This window comes from Diceros bicornis, chromosome 24 (genome assembly GCF_020826845.1).
Source record: "Diceros bicornis minor isolate mBicDic1 chromosome 24, mDicBic1.mat.cur, whole genome shotgun sequence".
NCBI classification, from domain to species: domain Eukaryota; kingdom Metazoa; phylum Chordata; class Mammalia; order Perissodactyla; family Rhinocerotidae; genus Diceros; species Diceros bicornis.
This window is the reverse complement of record NC_080763.1, coordinates 22,610,356-22,633,321: the sequence shown is the minus strand read 5'-3', so window position 1 is coordinate 22,633,321 and position 22,966 is coordinate 22,610,356. Positions and strand designations below refer to the sequence as shown.

At 52.3% G+C, this 22,966-nt stretch overlaps 1 protein-coding gene across 1 annotated transcript in view; it reads left to right on the top strand.

Moving 5' to 3' along the window:
• LTBP2 (latent transforming growth factor beta binding protein 2) overlaps positions 1–22,966 on the top strand; it is a 106,676-nt gene that overhangs the window by 5,588 nt on the left and 78,122 nt on the right. Inside the window, exons 2-3 of the mRNA XM_058567366.1 lie at positions 1,339–1,409; positions 17,008–17,254. Coding sequence (XP_058423349.1) covers positions 1,339–1,409; positions 17,008–17,254 — 318 coding nt within the window. The remainder of the gene's footprint in view (positions 1–1,338; positions 1,410–17,007; positions 17,255–22,966) is intronic.

The window sequence follows — 22,966 nt, the reverse complement described above, 5'->3', positions numbered from 1 at the left end:
CCTGGGTATGAGGACCAGCCCCTTCCCCAGAACCTGGTGACTTGGGCCTTGATGGGAAGGAGGACTTTGTGGACCAAGGAAGCTGCTGAAGGCAGTAGTCCAGAGAGGCTTCCAGGTAGCCGGGATGGCACAGCTCTTGGCCGGGGGGACATTCTGGGAGCTCCCTGGGAGGCAGCTCCCCACAACTTTGGGCCAGAGGGCCAGGAATGGGCCTCAGCTTTTTCAAGCTGCAGGAATTTATTTTGAATGTTTTGGAAGGCTCCAAAAACCACACAAGCTTTGGGGTCCACTCATATGTCAAACAAACTCCTAAGCAGGGCCAGATGCTCACCATACTGGCCACAGAGGTCACAGGAATGGCCCCCTGCTCTGTCCTTCACCCTGTCTCTCCGGCTCCGCACCCCTGCCACCCCACTCACCCTGAGTTTCAGTGAGTGCTCGGTAGACAATTTCTGGTGGTAATGAGGGGGTCCACCAAGCCAGAGCCAGGCCCAGCCTGAGCCAAGGAGTCAGGCCCCCAGAGGTCTTCTTCAAGAAGAGCCCTTCTAGGGAAGTCACCCAGGTCCAGGCACTTGGGTCGTTAGATGGAGAGTCAGGGCTGGTGAAACCTGCTGGTGTTGCAGGGGGCCTCACCAGACACCTGAAACAAAGTCTGGGTGAGTCGGGCGAGTGCCTCAACCACGCAGTGCTCGGTCTCACCATGCTCCAGCCTGCTCGAGGGCTCATGCTCCTCCCGATGTGCATTTGCTGGCAAGTGATGCATATGTATGTCCTTAAGACTGTTCTGTGTGTGTCTTCCAGCTTCCCTTGGGTTGTCAGCATTTGTTGGGCAAGGACCGTGCTGTGTATTTTTGGTGAGGGGCTATGCAGAGTTGGAGCATGGCTTAAAGTCGCACCAGTTCAAGTTTGATCCTGGCTCTGGCGCTCATTTATTGTTCAGCCTTGGCAAGTGACCAAACCTCTCTGAACTTGCTTTCTGATCGTCTTCGTGATCACTGCCATTGTTGTCCCAGTGGAGTGCCTTCTTTGAGTCTGGTGCTGTATATCCCTATCTCGTCTAATCATCACAACAACCCAGTGAGGCAGGTATTATTATTTCCATTGCACAAATGGAGAGAGAGAGATTTCCCAAGGTCACGTGGGGAATGGCAGAGTCAGGATTCCATGTTAGATCTGTGGGACCCCAAAGTGCCTCCCCTGGGCCATGCACTCTCCCTAGATAAGGGGGACAGTCTGCCCAGCCTGGCAGGGTTCCGCCAGGCCCTGCCTGTAGAGGGGCTCTGGGAATAGTCCCCCTCTGAGCACCCTGGTGCTGACCCTGTTTTGCTGACCCCACAGGAGGAACGTCTGCGGGGGACAGTGCTGCCCGGGATGGACGACAGCAAACAGTACCAACTACTGTATCAAACGTGAGTGCCTCCGCCCCATCCACCCCTTTCCCCTCTCTCCCTCCAGGTGGGCTGGGCATGGGGACTCCAGAGCCTGGGGCCGAAGTGTGTTTCCAATCTGCCTCCTGAGGATGCAACCCCTCTCCAGAGCAGAGGCAATGTGCAGTGGAAGGGAGGAGATTTTAAAATGCCTCCAACTGAAAACAACTTCTCAAACAAAACCCCTGCTCATGTTTTTGAAGCTTCCTGCTTTCTCCTCCTGGCCCACTGTGTTGGTGCCCCCCTTGCCCTGCCCACAGGGTCCCTTAGGTGCCCACACAACGCTGTGGTCTGGAGAACATGCCTGGCCCCAGAGCCTCCCCATGGCACATTTCCAGAGGCACAGTTCACAGTGCGTGCTCTGGGAATCCACCTCTGCCCTGGCCTGTCAGGCATCCTAGCAGCATGGTCAGGGGAGGCTCTGATCCCGTGTCTGGCGCAGCCTTCTTTTGGATTGCTCTGAAGCCTGACAGCCTGGCCCGGATGAGAGAAAGGAGAGAGTAGTATCCCAATTACGTGGAAACCAAGGAGTGACCGCGCCCCAGCCCCCACTGGTGGCGTCGGAGGCAGGAACGACAATGACAAGAGCCAGCAGCTATGTGGCACTCACTTTGTGCAAGTGCACTTTACATATTCTATGGGGCAGGTAGTACCACTATCCCTTTGGTGGAGGAGGAAACTGAGGCACAGACTGGTAATTTGCTCAAGATCACATGGCCTGGAAATGGCAGGATTTGAATGCAAGTAACCTGATTCCAGGGTCCCTCTTCTTAATCACTGCACTCTGCTGCCAGATAGCTTACCTTATCTCTCTGGGCCTCATTCTCCACATCTGTGAACTGGGGATGACAGGGTGCTACTGTTACCATAACTGCTACTACCATTACTACTGCTGCCATTACTACCACTACCATTATTGCTACCATCACTACTACCACCACCACCATTACTACTACTATACTACTAGCTAACAGCTGAGGACTTACTATGCACTCAACACTGGCTAAGCTCTTCACACACATTATCTTAGTTAAGGCTCTCAATAATCCTGTAAGGTATTTACTGATCTCCCCACTTACAGATGAGGAAACTGAGGCTCGGGTTGGTTAGGAAACATGGCCAAGGACACACTACCCCAGCGCTGGAGCTGGGCTGGATCCAGGCAGTCTGACTGCAGAACCCCGTACCTCGATCTATGGCCTTTGTTCCCTCCTAAGACCAACGGAGGCTGGGCCTTCTGGAGTGGGGGATCCCCACAGGTGATAACAGATATGTGGGTTTGAGAGAGCCCCTTAGATCTTTCTCCCACACTCCCCAGGACCCCTCTTGAGCCCCTGTCTGCTCCCCAGGTCTGTATGGCAGTCCCAGGAGCTCCACCTAGCTGTCCCTCCTGGAGCTGCCACTACCGTCTGCCAGGCCCTGAGCCAGGCTGCAAAGCCTCAGTCTCCTCAGGACCCCTTCCTGCCCAAGGATGAACCCCCAGGCCCTTTTCAGTGTGAAGGTTTCACAGCTAATGGTCCAGGTGCATGACAAAACCTATGGTGTTCCCAGCCCTGATGGAGGCCTTCATCTGGGTCTGGCGCCTCCCGAGCTGGAGATGAGATGGGGATGAGATGGGGATGCGGGCTCACCAAGCTTTTGGTTCTGCCTCAGACCTCATGGCCCTGACCCTTTCCTTGTCTGACGATGAAGCTCAGGCAGGATCTTGGGTCTCTCTAAGGCTCTCCAGATAAAGAAACCCAAACCCCAAACTCAAAAACAAGCAACAAAGCAGATTGTCTGCCTGAAAATTCTTTCCTTTTCAGGGAACCTGGATTAGTGGGGGCTCTCAGATGACAGGCCCTCTATAGCTGGGGGCAGAGTTGGAGGAGGGACACTGTCCGTCATAATTTTAAGATGAAGATATTGAGACTTGGGTAACTTGCTCAAGATCACACAGCTCATTAGAGGAGGATCTGGGACTCAAAATCAGCCACTCTCCTGAGCAGAGAAGCCAGGGATGTGGGTAGCTGAGTGGTTTTATGCTAACCAGATCTCTGGGGCCGGGGCCTGGGCACTGGTATATTTTTAAAGCACCGTAGGTGATCCTAGCCAGGGCTGAAGACCGCAGAGCCGAGTTTGGGGTCAATTATAGGAAGATCTACCTTGAGGGCCCTAACTCAAATTCAAATGTTCCCAAGAATCCTCTGGGATCTTACTAAAGTGCGGATTCTGATTCAGCAGGTGTGGGGTGGAGCTGAAGGGTCTGTGTTTCTAACAAGCTCCCAGGGGATGCTGCTGGTCCAGGGACCATACTTTGAGTAGCAGGGCCTTGAGGGCCTCTGGAGGCCTGGGAAGGGATTTGGGGTTGGCCATGGGGAGGAAGGTTGGTAAGTTCTAGCAAGCTTAGCAGAGAGTGTTGCTGAGGTTTGAATTGAAGCTGGAGCAGGGAGGTTTCAGAGGGGGTGGGCTTCTCACCAGCTGCCTGAGGGGTCTGGGCGTGGGCCTCACTGGCCCTCCAGCCCTGAAGGTTCTCCGTTTCCTAACTTGCTCATGATTTTCCAGCATTAGTCTCTGCCAAACTAGTTTCAACACTGGAAACTGGAGGTTGGGTGAGTCTGCAGATTGTGAAAACCAGTGTGTGTGTGGACCCTCGTGCCCCAGTCGGGGGCTGCTCAGCGTGCTGCCAATACCCACTCCACCTGGGGGTCCTCAGCCCTTCTTATTTCTCTCCCCAGCCCTCTCATCCTGCTGCTCCTCTGGTTGTCCGCCCTGACCCTTAAACACAGGCTGGCAGCTCTCCTGGAGGCATTGCCAGTGGGCGTTAGCCATCCCCACTTGAAGTCAGCTTGCCCACTGAAGGTCTGTGTGCTAATTAGCTGGGCCCTGTGCTGTTTTGCTGCTAATGAGCCTAAGGAGAACCACGTGGGTGGTGGGGCGTTGGCCCTGGACCGCTGGGTCCGGAGCTCTGTAGAATGTGGGGCTCTTGGCACCACACCCTGTCAGCTGGCTCTCCTGCTTCCCCTAGTGGTTTGCGTCTCCCTCTCCCCTCCCCACAGCTGCCCTCTTGGCTGCAGCCGGGACTGCCAATGCTGGGGAATGCTCATGACTCTATCCTAGCAGCTTTACACATGTGGGGTGCTTCCGCGGCCAGCAGGAGAGGAGGGCTGACAAGGAGGGGTGTGTGACATCCTCCCGCCCCACCAAGAATGAAGTCTAGTCCCAGAACCATGTGGAGACTCAGTCTGTCCCCTGGTCTCTCCCAGACATCTATGGGTTCAACCACTGTCCATGCACAGGGAGTGATGGCCCTTGCCTGCTGGGCCACCCCCGGCCCCTCTCGCCTCCTCTCACAGAATCCTAGGTTGCTGTAACCTGTCAGCCCATCTCTCTGGCAGGCCCCGTCCTTCATCCCTGGCCAGTCACTGGACCTCAGGAAGCCACTGCATCTACAGGTGGCTGTTGCTGGAATCCCAGCTCCTCCCTCCGCCTTGGCAGGGTCAGGAGCTGGGCCCTCGCCACCTCCTCTGGTCTTGGTAACTGCCTTTCCTTCTGTGGCTTTGCCAACTCTGCCACACGATTTACGTGTTTATGTATTTGTGGAGGCAGCTGACTGGGGCCTGTCTGGCCCGCTCAGCTGAGGGGAAGGACTGCAGGGTGACTGGATCCTGTTTATTGTTAGGGCTTTTAGAAGACTGTCCAGTCTTCCCAGATTGGCTTGCTGCCGTCGCCACCCCAGCACACACCGGCTGTGGGGGCTTCTGAAGGCTCACACTGGGGAAGAGGGTTTGAAGAATTCTTTGAATTCTCGTTTTGTTCCAGCCTAGATGCACAGAGGCTGGGGCTGCTCTGGGGAGGGCAGAGAGAGTCCCTGTAGTTAAGAGCATGTGCTTTGGATTCTGGTGCCAGAACCAAGGAGTCATGGGTTTGAGTCCAGCTCTGTGTCGTCAGGCAAGTGACTCACCCTCTTCTAGCCATGGAACCTCATCAATAAAATTAGTATAACAATCTATATAGAGTTGTTGTTGAGGATTAGTAATAATGACACTCTGTAGCTCTTACTGTGGTCAGGTATAATTCAAAGGACTTTGTATTATTATTGTCATTATTATTATTTTTGAGGAAGATCAGCCCTGAGCTAACATCCGCCAATCTTCCTCTTTTTGCTGAGGAAGACTGGCCCTGGGCTAATGTCCATGCCCATCTTCCTCCACTTTATATGGGACACCGCCACAGCATGGTCTAACAAGCGGTGCATCGGTGCGTGCCCGGGATCTGAACCCTGGGCGGCCGCAGCAGACCATGTGCGCTTAACTGCTACGCCACGAGGCCGGCCCCTATATTATTAATTTTTAATCCTCACAACAACCGTATAAGCTAGATTCGATCTCTATCCCCGTTTACAGGTGAGGTTAACTATTTGTCCAAGTCTGGCAGCTGGGAATCAGCAGAGCCTGGATGTGAATCCAGGGAGCCTGGCTTCAGAGCACAGGACTTAACACTATGCTCCTGGTAGACAAGCAAGTGTGTAGACAGCCTGGCACATGGTAAGTGTAGCTGTTATTTAATGCTAGAGCCAGGAGACCGTGCTGCCTGCCTGGGTTTAAATGTCAGCTCCACCACTTAGTGGCTGTGTGACCGTGGGCAAGATGCTTACGCTCTCTGTGCCTCAGTTTCCTCTTCTGTAAAATGTGACTAATATTAGTCCCTGCCTCACTGAATTGCAAGGAAGAAAAGAGATAACTCAGGTTAAATGTTTAGTTCAAGGCCTGGCGTGTTCTATGTGCTCTATCCATGTTTGGCGTTGATGCTGAGGGAAGGGACTGGGTCTCATGGCTCCCAGCAGGCAGCACAAATGTTCACTGGAGACAAGGTAAAGGGTCAATGAGTATGTACTGACCTATACAGGGCCTGTCCCAGGACTGTGCTGAGAGGTCTCTTTCTGCGGCCCCAGTTCTATCATCTCTTCCGGAAAAATCCCCATGGTACTCAGGAGATCCTGGAGGAGGCCTGGGCATTTGCTGTTGCCCTCTTGGTCCAGAGTCTCTGTGTGCATGGGGCCATTAAAATAGCATTCCTTCTGGTCCACATCTCAGTGCTATGAGGACCCTGTCCCCCTGGATCTGTGCCCCTCCTTGGCTTCCCTGAGGGAGCTTACCTGGCCCCACCCATCCCGGCCCTGTAATGACCCCGTCCCATAGGGCAAGACTGTGGCCAGGTGGGGTCAAACTCCAGACTCCCTGGGGTCAAACCTTTCCTCCATCACTTACTAGCATGGTGATCTCAAGCAAGCGGCTTGACTGCTCTCGGCCTCAGTTTCTCCATATGTCAAGTGGGGATGAGAATAGTACGAATAATAGTTATAAGAATGAAGAGAGGTGATACATGTAAAATAGTTAGCCCAGGGCCTCATTATGGTAAGTGCTAAGCAAACGGGCCAGGGCCAGGGGGATGTGCAGGTTCTTCCCTGACTGGTTAGGAACTGCCAGGAGCCAGAGGCTTGAGCCTCCCTGTGGCTCATCTCTGGATGAACCGTCCTATGAGACTCAGTGGTTGGCATGTAGTGGTGGAAAGGAAGGTGGGAGATGGCTAAGGGGAATGATCACATGCCCTCAGTGGAGACCCAACTAACATGGAGGGTACAGTCCTAGGAAGAGACCATCCATTTCTCCCCCCACCGCATCTGGGCACCTTAGATCTTCCTGGCGAGCAGGTGCATGACCCCAAGGCTCTTTGCTCAAATGAGTAATATTTAGGAGATGTTCTGACCCAGGGGATCCTGAAGCCAGGTGCTGTGTCCTATTGATACCAGTGGAGTGCCTATTTGATACACCTTTGTTAGAGGACTGAGAGGGTGAATGATCACATGGGTGGCCTGGTAGTTTCCTTCCGCCATCCCTAGCTGCCTCTTCTCACCTGCTTGGCTGGCTTCCCCTTTTCTACCCAACATCTTAATGTTAGGCTGCCCCAGGACTTTTCCCAGATCTTCCAAATCCCCCACACAAGGAGAGGGGCCATGGGAGCCAAGCCAAGCGTTAGTTGCCCCCCCCTTGTTGAGCACCAGTAGGCACTGTGCCAGACAATTAACATGCAGCAATAATAATAGTGGCAATGCTCTTTCTGTCCCAGGGACCAGGGACGCTAAACCTTCAGCCCACTTCACCCTGTGAGTGACTGTGATGTCCCTTTCTGTCCCGGCCCCCTCCTGTGTCCCTGGCTGCTGCTTCTCCTCTACCCAACATCTAAACATTGGGTTTCCCAGGACTGAGTCCTGGGTCCTCTTCTTTACTTTCTTGCTGCACTGCTCCTGGAATGATCTAATGCATTCCCATGGATGTAAACATTGTCTCTGGGCTGACAATGCCCAGATTTAAATATATCTTCAGCCAGATCTCTCCTCTGACCTCCAGACTCCTTCGTCCCACTGCCTACTCCACATCTGCTCTTGATGCCTCCCAGACATCCCAACCCCAACTTGTCCAAAATGAGTTCGTGGTTTCCCTCCCTCTGAGCCAACTCCTCCGCCCAGGTCTTACCCTCCCTGTAAAAAGGCATCCCATCTACCCGAATGCGCCAGCCAGACACCTGGGGGCCTCCCCAGGACACCTTCCTCTCCCTCAGGCTTTATATCCCATCCATCACTGAGCTTTTTTTTCCTTCATAGATCTCTTGGGAGCCAGTCGGCTTCTCCCTGCCTCCCCTGCTGCCTCTCCAGTCCAGGGCACTGCACGCTCTCCTGGGTGACTGCTGCGGCCCGCTGACTGCTCCCCCTGCCCCCTTCCCCTCCGTTCTTTCTCCATAAATTAGATCATAACGCATCCCTGTTCCAGCCTTCCTGCTGCCGTGTCTCCGAGCCTACCTCGCCCTCCAGCCTTGTCTCTCAGCCTCACCCCCTCACTCACCGAACTCAGCCTGGGTTTCTGGAATGTATGCCTCCAGGCTGTTGCACGTGCTGCTCTCTCTGTTTGCTTTCCTTTGTCTTGATGTGGCTGGCTACTTGTCATCTTTCCAATCTCCGTTTCAAGCTCCCCTCCTCAGAGGAGCCCCCCCACCAACCACTTTGTCTAGAGCTGCCCCCACCAGCCCTGTTATTCTGGATCCCAGCTCCTTGATTGTTTCCTTCATAACTCATATCCCGATTTCTGTTCTTCTACTTGTTCATTTACTTGTTTTGTGACAGTCTCTCTGACTAAGTAGTAAGCCCCGAGAAGAAAGGGACCGTGTCTGTCTTGCTTACCATCCTGGGCAAATAGTAAATATTGGATGCACGACTGTTTTCTAGATGAGGACATTGAGGCTCACAGGGTGAAGAAACTTGCCCGAGGTCACACGGTTGGAATTCAAATGCAGGTCTCTGACCGCAAGGCAGCTCTCTCTTCCACGCTTCTGCCCTGGCCTTGGCTGAGGTGTAAGTGGGAATGGTTACTCCTTCCCTCCTGACCCTCCTGGGTCCTGGGCATGGAGCTGGTGCTGCTGAAGAAGGGTTTGGATGGCTTCCAGGGAGCTGCTCCCCTGGAAAAGACTGGTCCCCAGGCTCGTCCCTGATGAGGGCTGTCCCAGGACCCCATCCCATCCTTCTCTTGTCTCCAGGGACTCTTCTGTCTCTGAGGCCTCCAAAACCCTGCCTCCTCCCAGACAAGGCCCTTGGATCTGTCGAGATGGACAGATGACTATTCTGCTTTGGGGCAGCAGCTGGAGGCAAATCTGGGCCTTAACCCTAGGCCACAAGCCCTGCCCAGTGGTCTCCCTCCTCATGCCTGCTGGAGCCGGTGGGAATTGGGGCTGCTCTCTGCCCCAGCCCCTGGCCCCAGCCCCCAACTGGCCTAGTATCGTGGCATTTGTTAATGCAATTAGCAGGGCGGTCCATGCGAGAGGCTGGGGGCCAAGGTCTGACTCACACCTCCCCTTCCTCCCCTCCAGCCGCCAAACGGTAGAGGCCGGCTCGGCCTGCCAGACAGCGTCTGCAGAGAGTGTGCGAGGGGCCAAGAACGGCATCTTTCTCTCATTAGAGGCTTTTATGTGAACACAACTGCTATTTTGGAGCCGGGCGCTTGGCTGGCCCCTGAGCCCCAGTGCTGTTTCCAGCCATCCCGAGCTGCGGCCCCAGCACAGCTGTGGTGGAAGCGGGGTGAGGCCTTCAGGACCCGACTTCTCCCACAGCCTGGGGGCTCGGGGCCAAGGTCGAGGTCTGGGGGGCACAGCCCTTGGGCAGAGCTGGGGTGTGGAGAGGACTGGTCCCTGGGTGGAGTCTGAGGGTGTGTGGGGGCCAGACAGGGATTTCCTTGGCCTTGGCATCTCTGACATCAGGGTCCCCTTTCTGTGGAAATGAAAGGTAAGGCTGTGGAGAAACAGCTCAGGGCCACAGGTGGGCCCTCCAGTAAGCGAATTCCAGGGGCAAACTGAGGTCTCCAGGTGGGCGTCTGAGGGGTGCCCAGGGAAGAGCTGACTGAGGTCAGTATTGAGGGTGGGTCGGAGACTGTCCTGTCTGCAAAGACCTCTGGGTGCGGGAGGAGACAGGGCCCATCCTGAGGGAGAGATCAGGTAACTCAGTGGGTATCTTCTTAGTGTCCCACTGACACAAATCTTAGGAAAGATGGAGGTTTAATGAGGGAGCAACTGAGTTTCAGGTGTGGGGGTGCTGGGCCCAGAGTCTGATCTGGAGCTGAAGTTCATCTCCCAGATCAGAGGGGATGGCACTGGAGGCCTCAGAGGAGGGCACAGGCTTAAGGGCCCCACCCCAAAGTCTGTGTCTCATCTGATGTGTTATAGATGGAGGGAAGAGATGTCTCTGGGGCCCAGGAGAGACAGCTGATGACAAAAGCCCTACCTGGGGGAGGAGGGGGTCGTAGAGAGGGGACTGGTTGTATATAACACCTGGAAAGCAGCCCTGCCTTGCACCACAGGGCTTAGTCCCTCTCCCTAACCGGGGTCTGTGTTGATGTTGCCTTTTGCTGACAAAAGGGTCATGGCAGAGAAGTTCAGAAGCCCTCTGGCCTCTGCCACTGAGGGTATGGTGTTTTTTTGAAAGCTTTGCGGTGCTGTCCAATAGAATTTTCTGTGATGATGGAAATGTTCTATATCTTGCCGTCCAACATGGTAGCCATGAGCCACATGTGGCTGTTGAGCCCTCGAAATGTGGCTAGTGTGACTGAGGAACGGAATTTTAAATTTTATTTAATTTTAACCAATTTCATTTTAAATAGCCACATATAGCACATGGTTACAGCATGGCTTTAGGGAGTACAAAGTACTTCCACGTCCATAATCTCTGTTAAGACTCACAACAACTCTATGAGGCAGGAATTATCAGATCCATTTCATGGATGAGACAACTGACGCCCTGGCTGAGGCATCTCCATGAGATGAGACATGCCTGAGGTCACACGGCTGGAATGTGGCTGAGCTGGGGTCAAACCAAATCCTTCTGACTCCCAACCCCATGCTCTTTTGGCTACCAAGTGGCTGATCACAGAGGCTCTGAGCGGATGGTGGGAGCAGCCCATGTCGTGGGGCTGAGCAGCCTGCATGGTGGGAGCTGTTTCCAGAATCTCCCCCAGGCCTGCCCATTCTGAGTTTGATCTCCTCCCAAAGGTAGGGGTTTTGTGTGGAAAATCTGAGCAAACCTCTGCTTGCCTGTTTTGAAGCAGAGTGAAAGTAGAAGGGGCACCGCCAGAAGGTCGGGGGTTGGGGGAATGATGCCTTTTATTTCTTACTTTCAAAGCAGTTTCGGGAGTTTTCTTTTTATTCCTCTCACTTTTGGCATCCTGCTAACTCCACAGAGCTGAACTCCCAAAGCTGAAACTTTCCACATCTCCAATCCTCAGTGAGGAAGAGTGTGCCAGGGGAGTTTGGAAAAGTAGGGGTTCAGAAGGAGCCCAGATTAGGAATGTCTAAAGACTGGCATTGGCAAGTGGGCACAGGGAGGCTGGTAACAGCATTGCCTCCAGTGTCTGAGGATGCTGGCCTCCCACAGGGAGGGGCCGGGGTGTGTCTTCCGGGCTAAACATGGACATCGTGGCATCATGCTTGATAACACTTCATCAATAATCAATCAAACGTGGACATCATAGTGTCATGCTTGATAACCCTTCACCAATAATCAATCAAAAGTGGACATCATGATGTCGTGCTTGATAACCCTTCACCAATAATCAATCAATGAAGACTCATTAAAACCATATACCCCATCCTGGGTTGATTTTTTAAGTATAAGGCATGATCTCTGGTCTTGAGGAAAAATGGAGGCTTTGAGGCTCCAAGAGCAATACATGAAGACTTCCCAGCCCTCCTTGGGTGGGAATTTTCTTTCTTAAAATCCTGACAGTGCTGCGTGATGTTGCCTCTCGGAGGACCTGGGCATTTCCTTCTTTGCTTTATGCAACAACCCCTGCCATCGGCAATTCTGAGATGGCTGATTTTCTTTCTGATACCTAAGTTTTGCAATCTGTGCTCATTTGACATAGGAATGTTTGCTTCAGTCTTCTTTAAACAAGAGGACACGTGACCACTGTTGCCTCCTCTTCCCTAAAGGGTCCTAAACTTTTGGATTTCATGGGCCAAGAAAATATCCAAAAACATCTTAGATACCAAAGTACAGTAGCCAGCTTTTCATTTTGCCAAGTGAGGATGTTAGAAAAACAAACCACCATTTGCCATCACTTAATTAAAAAAGAACATTTTAACACCAAAAAAGTAGGAAAGATAATCTCAAAAGACACTTTAAATGGGAAAAAATAGCATTACAAAAAACTCAGGAAACTGTTTTATTTTCCTTATTTTATGACAGACCAGTAAAAACTGTTGTAAGAATGTTCCTTTCATAGACAAGCACTTGGAGCCACCATTGTGGGCCATTTGAGGGGGAGTTTTGGGGGACTGGAGAGAGGAGAGTTTATGCTCCGATCCCGTAATGCGGATGCTCGGCTCAGAAAAAATGCGTCAACACTTTAGTGAGGAAGTCACTTCTTGCTGATACTTGTAAAAACAACACAAGAGAGGATGCAGATGAAGTCCATGAGGGCTGGCTCAAAACCTCTGACAATCTGATACTTGTTGGAGCATCTATCTTAGCAGATCTGGCCTCTACGCTGTTTCATACGTAGTTGATCCACAGAAAGGTTATCTTCCTTAGCCGGTTTTTTCCACCAACAAGCCTGGCTGGTTTGGAAGCCTTTTAGAACTTTTATTTACCAAAATATTATATGCACCTATAAATGCCATTTTTATAGTTTCCGCCCTAACCACCCATTTTCCATGAGCTGCTCATTGTGCCAACCAAAGTTTGCCAACCCTGGTCCTCATTGAGGACCTAAGTCCCTGTGTGGCAAGGTGCTGCTTCCATGGTTATGAGAACCCACCACTGGGCACAGCTTCCTCCACACAGAAACCAGCCTTGCTGTCTTTGTACCCCTGGCACCCAGTCTGACCAAGAGGGGCTGCTCACGAAATGTTTGCAGAATATATTAGCAAATAAGGCAAAACAAGAAGTAAGCGAGCTACAGTGAGGCAGAGGGACTTGGGGTCTTGGGTTTCTAGAGAGTGAAAGATCTTATTGTGAAAGTCAAGGATGGGCCATCCTCGGGGCCCGGGAGGGGAAGGATGGAAGCTAGGTTGGTTTCGAAAGGCTGTCTTAAGGGCAAGGACCGCTCACTCAGAGGTGGAAGGGAGATGGAGGCTGTGTGACCTTCTTCTCATCCATGCCAGGCTTTGGGTCTCTGCCGGCAGAGAGGTGTGGGTCTGAGGGACTAGGAGTGATGGAGTATTCATGGTCCACATGGGAAACCACTCAGGCCTGCCCTTTCTACTCCCTCCCTAAAATAAAACAGGGCCGAGACCTGGCCTAGGCCTACCTGCTTCCCCAGTGTTCACTGGCCCTGGTTTGGCTGTGGGGCTGGCCCCAGCAGACCATGTCTCTGGTGTGGTGGTGATGGGGGGCTGGCAGGTGGTCAGGTAGGCTCTAAGTCTGCCCTTACAGATGGAGAGGTGGCCAGGCGATAGCCCAAAATCCTGCCATGGTGGCAGTTTGTGTTTGGGAAAGTGCTCGGGGCTATAGTTCTCTGACATGGTCTGCTTACCTGGAGGCCTGCTGCCTGCCAGGAAGGGGTGCTAAGGCACTGAGGAAAATGCTCTGGTCTCAGGATCCAGCTCGTGGTTGGAATCCTATAGTGAGACCTGTTATCTCCCTACTCTCCCCGGAGTAGTAAGGCTGCCCTTGGGGGCCCTGGGTGGACACGATGCCCAGTCTACTCATCCTTTGTGTCTCTCGTGAGCATCACCTCCTCCAGGAAGACTTCCCTGACTTTCCCTACTCCTTGCCTCAGCTTAGGTTAGAGGCTTTGGCTGACACTTATTACATGACCTACCTCCTGGCTTCTGTGAGAGACAGTATGCTCCTTGAGAGCGGGACCCTCTCTACCACAAGCTTCACACCTAGTGAGTGCTCTATGAATGTTCATTGAATGAATGCATGAGCTGGTAAACCTCCTCTCTCATCATCTAAAATTTACTGTGTGGGCTTTGGAGAGGGCTGTGGTCCTGAGGCCTCTACCACCAGCAGCTTCCGAGGACAGAGCTCCCAAGGGTGTATTTTGTGGCTGACTTGAAGCCAATAGATCCCTTTTGTTTCATCATCAGCTCCAGGCCAAGGTTCAGAGATGGTAGGGAGGAAGAACCATACCAACCCTGCTGGGAGGCAGTGGGCTGGAAAGAGCTTGGGCTTTTCAGCCAAACAGACCTGGATTTGAATCCTAGATCCACCACTGACTAGCTGGGTGACCTCAGGCAAGTCTTTTAACCTCTCTGAGCCTCAGAGGAATTATTTGTAAAATGAGTCTCATAATCACACTTGCTGCTGAGGATTGTTGTTAGGATTAGATGAGATAGTGTATGCAAAGCACCGTGCCTGGCATATTGTGAGCTCTCAGTAGATAACAGCTGCCATAATAAAAGTAATAATAATTGTGTTATTGTTAGGCATATGCTAGGAGCTAAGGATGCAAAGAAGTGTAAGGGATAGTCACTACGCTTGGAGGGGCTGACCATGTTAGTTGGGGAATTGAGACACATATTTTAAAAAGCTGTCACACTGATGGTGGCACATGGGGCAGCCTGTGGTACTGCCTGAAATGACATTATGCTATTGTTTTCTTGTTTCTTATTGGTCTCCACTTGACTGCAAGCTCCATGTGGGCAAAGACTTTGTCCCCAGTGCCTAGCACACAGTAGGAGCTCAGCAAATATTTGTTGAATGAATGAGTGACAAACGTAGGACACACTGGGTTTAGAATGTCCAGCATGAGCCTGTTACTGAACCAAAGTGGGTCTACTTCCCGGTGAGTTGAAATCAGAGACTTCACCAGAAGTAGTTGTCACACAAAGTAAAATTTATTTGTAGCAAATAGGAGACCACATGGAATCATTTCTGAAGTCGTGGCTCTCCCCAAGCACGGGACAGCAGGGGCCTTTTTTTTCGGATGGGGAATGAATATTCAAAAGGGAAAGGTGGGTAGTCGCTTGCGCAGGCTCAGTTGGCTCATCTGTGTAGGTACTGCTCTTGTGGTGGGGCTCAGTCTGATTCAGGGTGGCTGGTGATTATATCTCTTAATATAATAACAACAAAAAAACCATTGGGAGAAACAGTTAAATGCTTCTGAAACCTCCCTTGAGTTCCTCGGGGCAATTAGTTGGTGACAAACCCAACCTTGTCCTCTGGGGTTCCTACCTGTTCCTCAGGGGAGGTCCTGGGAGGGGGGCAGGGCCCCACACTCCACTGTGTGCCTCTGCGTGTGACTCTCCCTTGGCTGCTGGTCACTGGAGGTGGCTCTGGATTTTGCAAGGTGATGAAGGACAGTGAAGAGAGAAGTCATGGCCCAGTGGCCGGTGGCTGCTGCACAGTGCCAGCTTGGAGGAGGGGGCCCAGTTCCGGTGACTCTTTGCCCCCAGGCTGGACCCAGGGCCCAGGAGACAGAATCCTTCCGGCTCCTGGTCAGGAGTTCTACCACTTGCTAAGGAGAGTGGGAGATTGAGAACAGATGATCTCAGAAATGGGAAAGACTGTCATGCTGAAGATGCCTTTGAGATACCCCTGATCTCCCCTAACCTCTTCAGCCCACCCCTCATGTGATTCTTGAGGAAACTGAGGCTCAGTGAGGTGAAGATCACATGGCTCATGGAAGACGGAAAAAACCGCAACAACTCAAACCTCCTGACTTTCAGGCCATGTTGAGCCCTTTCCCATAAAAGAGACTCATTCTTTTTTTTCACTGAGATAGAATTGAAATATGATATTATCTTAGTTTCAGGTATACAACATAATGATTTAATGTTTGTATATATTGCAAAATGATCACCACAATAAGTCTAGTTAATGTCTGTCACCACACAGTTACCAATTTTTTCTTCTTCTTTTGATGAGAACTTTTAAGATCTATTCTCTTAGCAACTTTCAAATATACAGCACAGTATTATTAAGTATAGTCATCATTGCTGTACATTACATCCCCGGGACTTATTTATTTTATAACTAGAAGTTTGTACCTTTTGACTCCCTTTACCCATTGTGCCCACCTCCCACCCCCACCTCTGGCAACCACCAACCTGTTCTCTGTACCTATGAGTTTTTTTCAGATTCCGCATGTGAGATACAGTATTTGTCTTTCTCTGTTTGACTCAATTCACTTAGCATAATGCCCTGAAGGTCCATCTATGTTGTCGCAATGGCAGAATTTCCTTATTTTTTTATGGCTGAGTAATATTCCATTGGATATATTCCATATATATCCATATTCCATGGATATATAATATTCCATATATATCCATATATATATATATATACATCACATTTTCTTTCTTCTTCTTTTTTTTTTTTTGTGAGGAAGATCAGCCCTGAGCTGATATCTGCCAATCCTCCTCCTTTTGCTGAGGAAGACTGGCCCTGGGCTAACATCCGTGCCCATCTTCCTCCACTTTATATGGGATGCCGCCACAGCACCGCTTGACAAGCAGTGCGACGGCGCGTGCCGGGATCCAAACCGGCGAACCCCAGGCCGCCGCAGCGGAGCGCGCGCACTTAACCGCTTGCACCACCTGCTGGCCCCTACACCACATTTTCTTTATCCGTTCATTCATCATTGGACATTTAGGTTGTTTCCAGAGATTCATTCATTCATTCATTTAGTATTTATTGAGAATCTACTCTACAACAGTCTCTGTCTTAAATTCTGGGGCTAGAGGAGGGAACAAAACAAAACTTCTGAACATCTGACCTCACAGGACTTCCAGTCTAGCAGTAGAGACAGACAACAAAAAGGGAACACTTAAGTGTGTAATGTGACGTCAGGGTGTTCTGCTGGAAGTGGTGGTATGAGCTGCTCCACACCTCTGGTCCTTCAGTCTTTGATTGGTTGTCCAAAGATGACAGGTGAACCTCACCCTGAGGCCTGTGGGTGGAGGGGCGAGACAAATGGGCCCAGGGAGCCTTCGAGGCCAGGAGTTGACTTCCTGTTGAGTGGGGGAGGCCAAGCAGCACGGGCAGGAGGCCCGTCTGATGGGAAGGTGTCAGGGCCCCCTGGCCCTACTCTCACCCCTCTCTCTGTCTCCGCAGCTGTGTGCCAGCCGCCCTGCCAGAACAGGGGCTCCTGCAGCCGGCCCCAGCTCTGCGTGTGCCGCTCTGGCTTCCGCGGAGCCCGCTGCGAGGAGGTCATCCCTGAGGAGGAATTCGACCCCCAGAACTCCAGGCTGGCTCCCCGCCGCTCAGCAGAGGGTTCACCCAACCTGCGCAGGAGCAGCACAGCCAGGGAAAGCACCGTGGCCAGAACACGGCCACCAGCACCACAGCTGCCGCTGGCCAGGTAAGTCCCCTCCTCAGTGGGACCTCGGGTCTGAGACGCAGTCTTTCTCTGGAGGGGCTTGTTCCTTAGGACCACTTGGTGAAGACCTTGGCGGAGAAGGCTGGGGTTGTCCTTCCTTCCCTCCTCCCCACTCTCCTCCCCTTTCCCTGCCCCTACCAGAGGCAGGGAGAGCAGGAGAGCAGGTGTTGGGGTTGCTGCAGGCTTTGCCAGGCTGGGGTGGAGAGGGGAGGTGGGAGGTGAAGTCTTTACCCTCCAGGTCCTGGGAGAAAGCTGAGGAGGGCATATTCCTGGGACCAGCTCTCTTGTTTTTTGTGAGGTTTTTTTGGTGAGGAAGATTAGCCCTGAGCTAACATCTGTTGCCAATCCTCCTTTTTTTGCTGAGGAAGATTAGCCCTGGGCTAACACCCAAGCCCATCTTCCTCTACTTTATATGTGGGACACTGCTACAGCATGGCTTGATAAGTGATGCATAGGTCTGTGCCCGGGATCCGAACCTGCGAGCCCTGGACTGCCGAAGCGGAGCGCAAGAACTTAACTACTATGTCACCGGGCTGGCCCATCAGCTCTCTTGTTTTGAATCCTGGCCTTGCCACTTCCTAGATGGGTGACCTTGGGCAAGTTACTTACCTCTCTGATTCCTTATCGGTAAGGTGGGGACAATGGTGACAATCATAGTCATGGAAGTGTTGTAAAGATTAGGCTAGTTACCATAAGGACAGCACTTAGAACAGTGCCTGGCACATAGTCAACTCTTTACAAATATTCCTGCTCCTCCTCCTCCTCTGCCTGTGGTCTCTGTGATGCAGGAAGGACTCCTCTGCCAGAAAAAGCCTCTTCAGTTCATCACCACCCAGCAGTAACCTCACTCCTTGGAGGAGAAGAGAAGGAGCTTGCGGGGGAAGGAAGTAGCCTAGGAAGTGGGCAGGGGGAGTGTTCGCAGGCAGGATTCCCTGGCCTGCTTGCCAGCCAACCTGGCTAGACTTTTTTGAGGTCAGGACAGGAAATCTGAACTTTGTAAACCGGTCTATTTCTAGGGGGCTGTGTTTTCTTTTTGGTTTTTCAGGTTAGTTTTTCCATTCGCTTCCTACTTAGGAACTTCTTTCTGAAATGTTGCAACATTGTCTTGATGAACTAAGGGGAAAAAGGATTTGCCCTCTCAGAGGCCAGGAGAACCATGAGAGGAGGTTGACTTCGAGGTCATGTCCCCAGCCAGAAAACTCAGGAGAGAAAGGAAAGGAGCTTGAGATTGTCCAGCAACCCTAAAGGGGGATTGCAGTGGGCAGGCAGACCAGGGTCTTGGTAAGGAGGAGTTCCAGGGCCCCGACCACCCAAGCAAGGGGTTTCCAAGGGCAGCTAGGAGCAGGAAGAGCCAAAGGATGAATTCAGGTTGAGGCCTAGGTAGCTCCAAGGTCAAAACCATAAGAGCCAAACTCTTTGGCCAAGGCCCTGGGATGCTGGGGCAGAGAAAGGTGCGGAACTAAGCAGCCTGGTGTACAATGTAGGGGAAGGGTAGACCTCCTGGGATTGGCTGTGAGTAGGTGGGCGGGGCTGAGCCTTGTTCTGATTGCAACTGCAGGTGGGCCTGGTGTGAAGGCACCTGGAGGAGCACCAGAGGTGCCAGCTTCAGGGCCAGCCAGGAGCAGGATGGGAGCAGAGTCCTTCCAGCTGGGCATTCCCTCTGCAAACTCTCTTTTGGCTTGTGGGATTCATTCTGTTTATAATGTGTGGATCCCGTGTGTGTGCTCATGCATGTGAGTGTTGGGGGTGGTCATCCTGCCCCTTGCACCCTTGAGTCGGAGCTGTTTGACATATCCTGCCCCGTCTTCCCAGCCCATCCTACTCCTCTATTCTCCAAAGCCCAGTCCCACTTCCTCCAAAAACCCTCACCTGATCACTTCCACCCAGCTATCTGACCCCTTGCAGCACACACCCCTCTGGGTCTGTGCCTTGCCTCTGCAATTAGATAGTGTGGCCTGCACCCTGGAAGGCGGCGACTCCGCCTTGTGCTCTTTGAATCTCCCCACAGCTCCTCCCACCGTCCTAACTTATAGAAAGTGCTCAGTCTGCGCTTGCTCTCTGTCACTCGGTCCAAACTGAAGCGTTAGCCTAACAAAGGGCCCACTTGGCATTGAACCCCCACCCTGTACCTCGAACCAAGGGCACCACGCCCTGTGCTGTTCGGAGTGCAGGAGGAGGGGAGGCTCCATGCTACCCTAGTGCAGTGCTTTTCCGTCTGCCTTGGGATGCTCTGTTTGTTTGCTCACTGAACCAGGAGCTCCCTGAGAGCAGGGTGTGTGTCCTGCTCATTCATGACTGTGTCCCTGGTACCTAATACTATGGCTGGTACACTGTAAGAGCTCGGTCAACAAAAGTTGGATGAATAAATGAGTGAGGCTCAATGATGGGGAGAGGAGGAGGCTGGGAAGGAAGTAGGACGAGCTATGTGAGCCTTCGATCCCCCAGCAAAGGTTTCGTGTGTACAAGAGGCGGTGGAGGGCCAAGGCCTGGGGTGAGGTCTCCGGCCCACAGCAGGGCTGTCCTCTGTCAGCTTCACAGGCTCCCTGGCCAGGGGCTACTATGATGTTTTTAATGAGCTGCAGCCTCCAGGCCGGCCCAGTCTCTCTCTCTCCCCTGTGGCCTTAATGCCATGAAATCTGGGAAAGTCCGAGTGGCCTGCTGTCGGCCCAGCTGTGTTTTGCTTTAGAAGGCCAAGTCCCACTTGCCTGGTGGTGTCAGACATTTCCTGTGAGCTTGGCCAGGTTTCCCAGGCAGCCGCTAGCCTCTCTCCTGAGAGCAACTTGGACAGGCCCTTGGTGTCCAGATAGAGGGGGTGACATGATGCAGGGGCATTCTAGGAGCCAGAGAGGGCACAAAATGTCCAGGGAGGGGAGATACTGCAGGGCTTGTGGTGGCCAGAGGCCCCCTTTAGGAAAGCGCTAGACAGAGGCCAAGAGACTTGTGTCTCAGAAGGAAGGGCCAGGAGTCTCTGGCAGCAGGCAGCGTGCCCTGCAGAGCCAGACGTGGATTGATGTTGTCCAGCTGCGGCCTGGCTGGCTGCGGGGGCCTGGAGACTCCCTCTGAGGCCCAGGTCCAGGCTTCTTCCCCAAGGCTGGGCAGAGGGCCTGCCCAACCTGGGGAGCAAGAGGCAGGCAGCAGGGGAAGGGCCTTGAGAGATGGGGAGGGGGTGGTTACAAGGACCTGGGACCAGCAGGCCTTGGAAAACAGTGCATTACATCAGTGCTTCTCAAACTGCAACAGGCATGTGAATCACCCTGGAACTTGTTAACACACAGCTTCTGATTCTGCAGGTCTGGGGTGAGCGTCTCTAACATGGTGTCAGGTGATGCTGATGCTGCTGGTCCATGGACCACACTTTGAGTAGTGAGGGTCTGAAGTAGTGGGCTTTTGATTCAGACAATCCTGGGTCCCAATTCTGGTTTTACCAGTCTCCAGCTGTGTGACATTAAGCAAGTGTCTTGACTTCTCTGAGTCAGTAGTCTCCTCCTGGTAGGATTGCAGAGAGGATGAAATGAGACCATGTGAGCAGAGCACTTAGTATGGTGCCTGATATGAGTTCGTGCTCGACACATGTTAGCCATCAGCGGGCTGGTTCTCTTTGCCATGAGGACAGGATGCTGTGCAAAGAGCAGACAGAAAACCAGGGTGCATGAGTGTGTGTGTGTGCGTGCACACAGACTGCTCTGGGGAGAAGTCAGAGCCCAGACCCAGCCTCGGGAGGCGTGACTAGCAGATCCAGCAGTCGCACCAGTAGTGGCTTTGGCTGGCTTGGTTGTTCCACCAGGACCATTCTCCCCACCCCTACTGGAGAGTTGGCTAAAGGGAAGCCTCACGATATTTCTCAGAACAGGAGGGACCTCCACTGGGTTCGCTTCTTAGCCTGACCTAAGGGCCTAACGGCTGGGCCCTGGGGACAGCAGGATGGTCAGTACTTGGGCAACAAGGGGCCTGGAGGACAGTGTAGAGCCGCGCAAGCAGGGGTGGCCGGGAGGTGTCCGGGAAGCTGTGGGCCCCATGTTGGTGGCTCTCAGCAGGCTGCTCCCCCAGAAGGCAGCTGGGGTCAGCCTTCTTTTTATTGACCTGGTCTCTCCCTCTCCTTCTGGATCTCCTCTCTGCATACCCCACCTGTTGATCCACTGTATTAGTTTTCTACGGCTGCTGTGATAAATTATCACAAACTTAGCAGCTTAAAACAATGCAAACTTATTACCCCACAGTTCTATAGGTCAAACATAAGACACCAGTCTCACCAGGCTAAAGTCAAGGGGTCAGCAGGGCAGAGCTCCTGGAGGCTCGAGGGGAGAATCAGATTCCTTGCTCACACAGGTTGTTGGCAGAATTCAGATCCTTGCAGTTGTAGGACTGAGGTCCCCACTTCCTTGCTGACTGTCACTTGAGGGCCATTCCTAGCATCTAGAAGCTGCCCGCATTCCTTGGCTTGTGGCCACCTTCTTATCTTCAAAGCCAGCAACTCTATGTTTTGAGTTTCTACTCTGCCTCCCTCTTCAGCTGAATCTCGCTCACTGACTCTTCTACCTTCGTCCTGTACTTTGAAGGGTTACACTGGGCCCATTTGGAGAAGCCGGGACAATCTCCCTATTTTAAGGTCAGCTGATCAGCAACCTTTATTCCTTCTGCTACCTTAATTTCCTTTGGCCGTTCAATGGACGTGTTCAAAGGTGCAACACTAGGGGACAAAGATCATGGGGGCGAACAACACCCACCCACTGTAGCCCCTTCCAGCTCAACCCTCCATCTGAAGTGTAACAGCCCACTCTTATCAAGGGCTTGCCACAAGGGCAGCCCTACATGATCTGGCCCACAAACCTTTCTGACATCTCCAATGTCAACTCTCGCCACTCACTCCCCTCATCCACCCTGCTTCTGCCACACTGGCCAACTGGTTTTTCCTCCAACAGGCCAGAGATGCTCCCACATCAGGGTCTTTGCACTCGCTGCCCCCTCCACTCCCTGGAATACTGTGTTAGTTTCCTAGGGTGGCCATAACAAATTACGACAAACTGAGTGGCTTCAAACACGAAAAATTTATTCTCTCACAGTTTAGGAGGCCAGAAGTCCAAAATCAAGGTGTCGGTAGGGTTGGTTTCTTCTGGAAGCTCTGTGGGAGAATCTATGCCATGCCTTCCTCCTAGCATCTGATGGATCCCAGCAATCTTTGATGTCCCTTGGCTTGTAGCTGTATCACCCTAATTTCTGCCTCTATTATCACATGGCCTTCTGTGTGTGTGCACGTGTGTGTGTGTGTATGTGTGTGTGGAGTTCTTATAAGGGCACCAGTCATTGGATTTAGGGTCCACCCTCATCCAGTATAACCTCATCTAAACCTAACTAATTACATCTTCCAAGACCCTATTTCCAAACAGGGTCACATTCACAGGTCCGGGGGTTAAGACTTCTTTTGGGGACACAATTCAACCCACATCAGACGCTCCTCCCAGACACTCACATGGCTTGCCTCCTCCCCCTTCAGTCTTTCTTTCTCAGTGGGCCTCTGTGTTCACCAGATTTAAAACTGCACACCCCTGAACGCTCCCACCCCTACCTGGCTATGTTTCTCCACAGCAGGAACATCTGACGTATTTTCCTTATTTACTTGATTTATGGTTTTTCTTACCCCAGTAAAACATCAGGTCCAGGAGGACGGGGTTTGTATCTGTTTTCTTTGTGGATCTG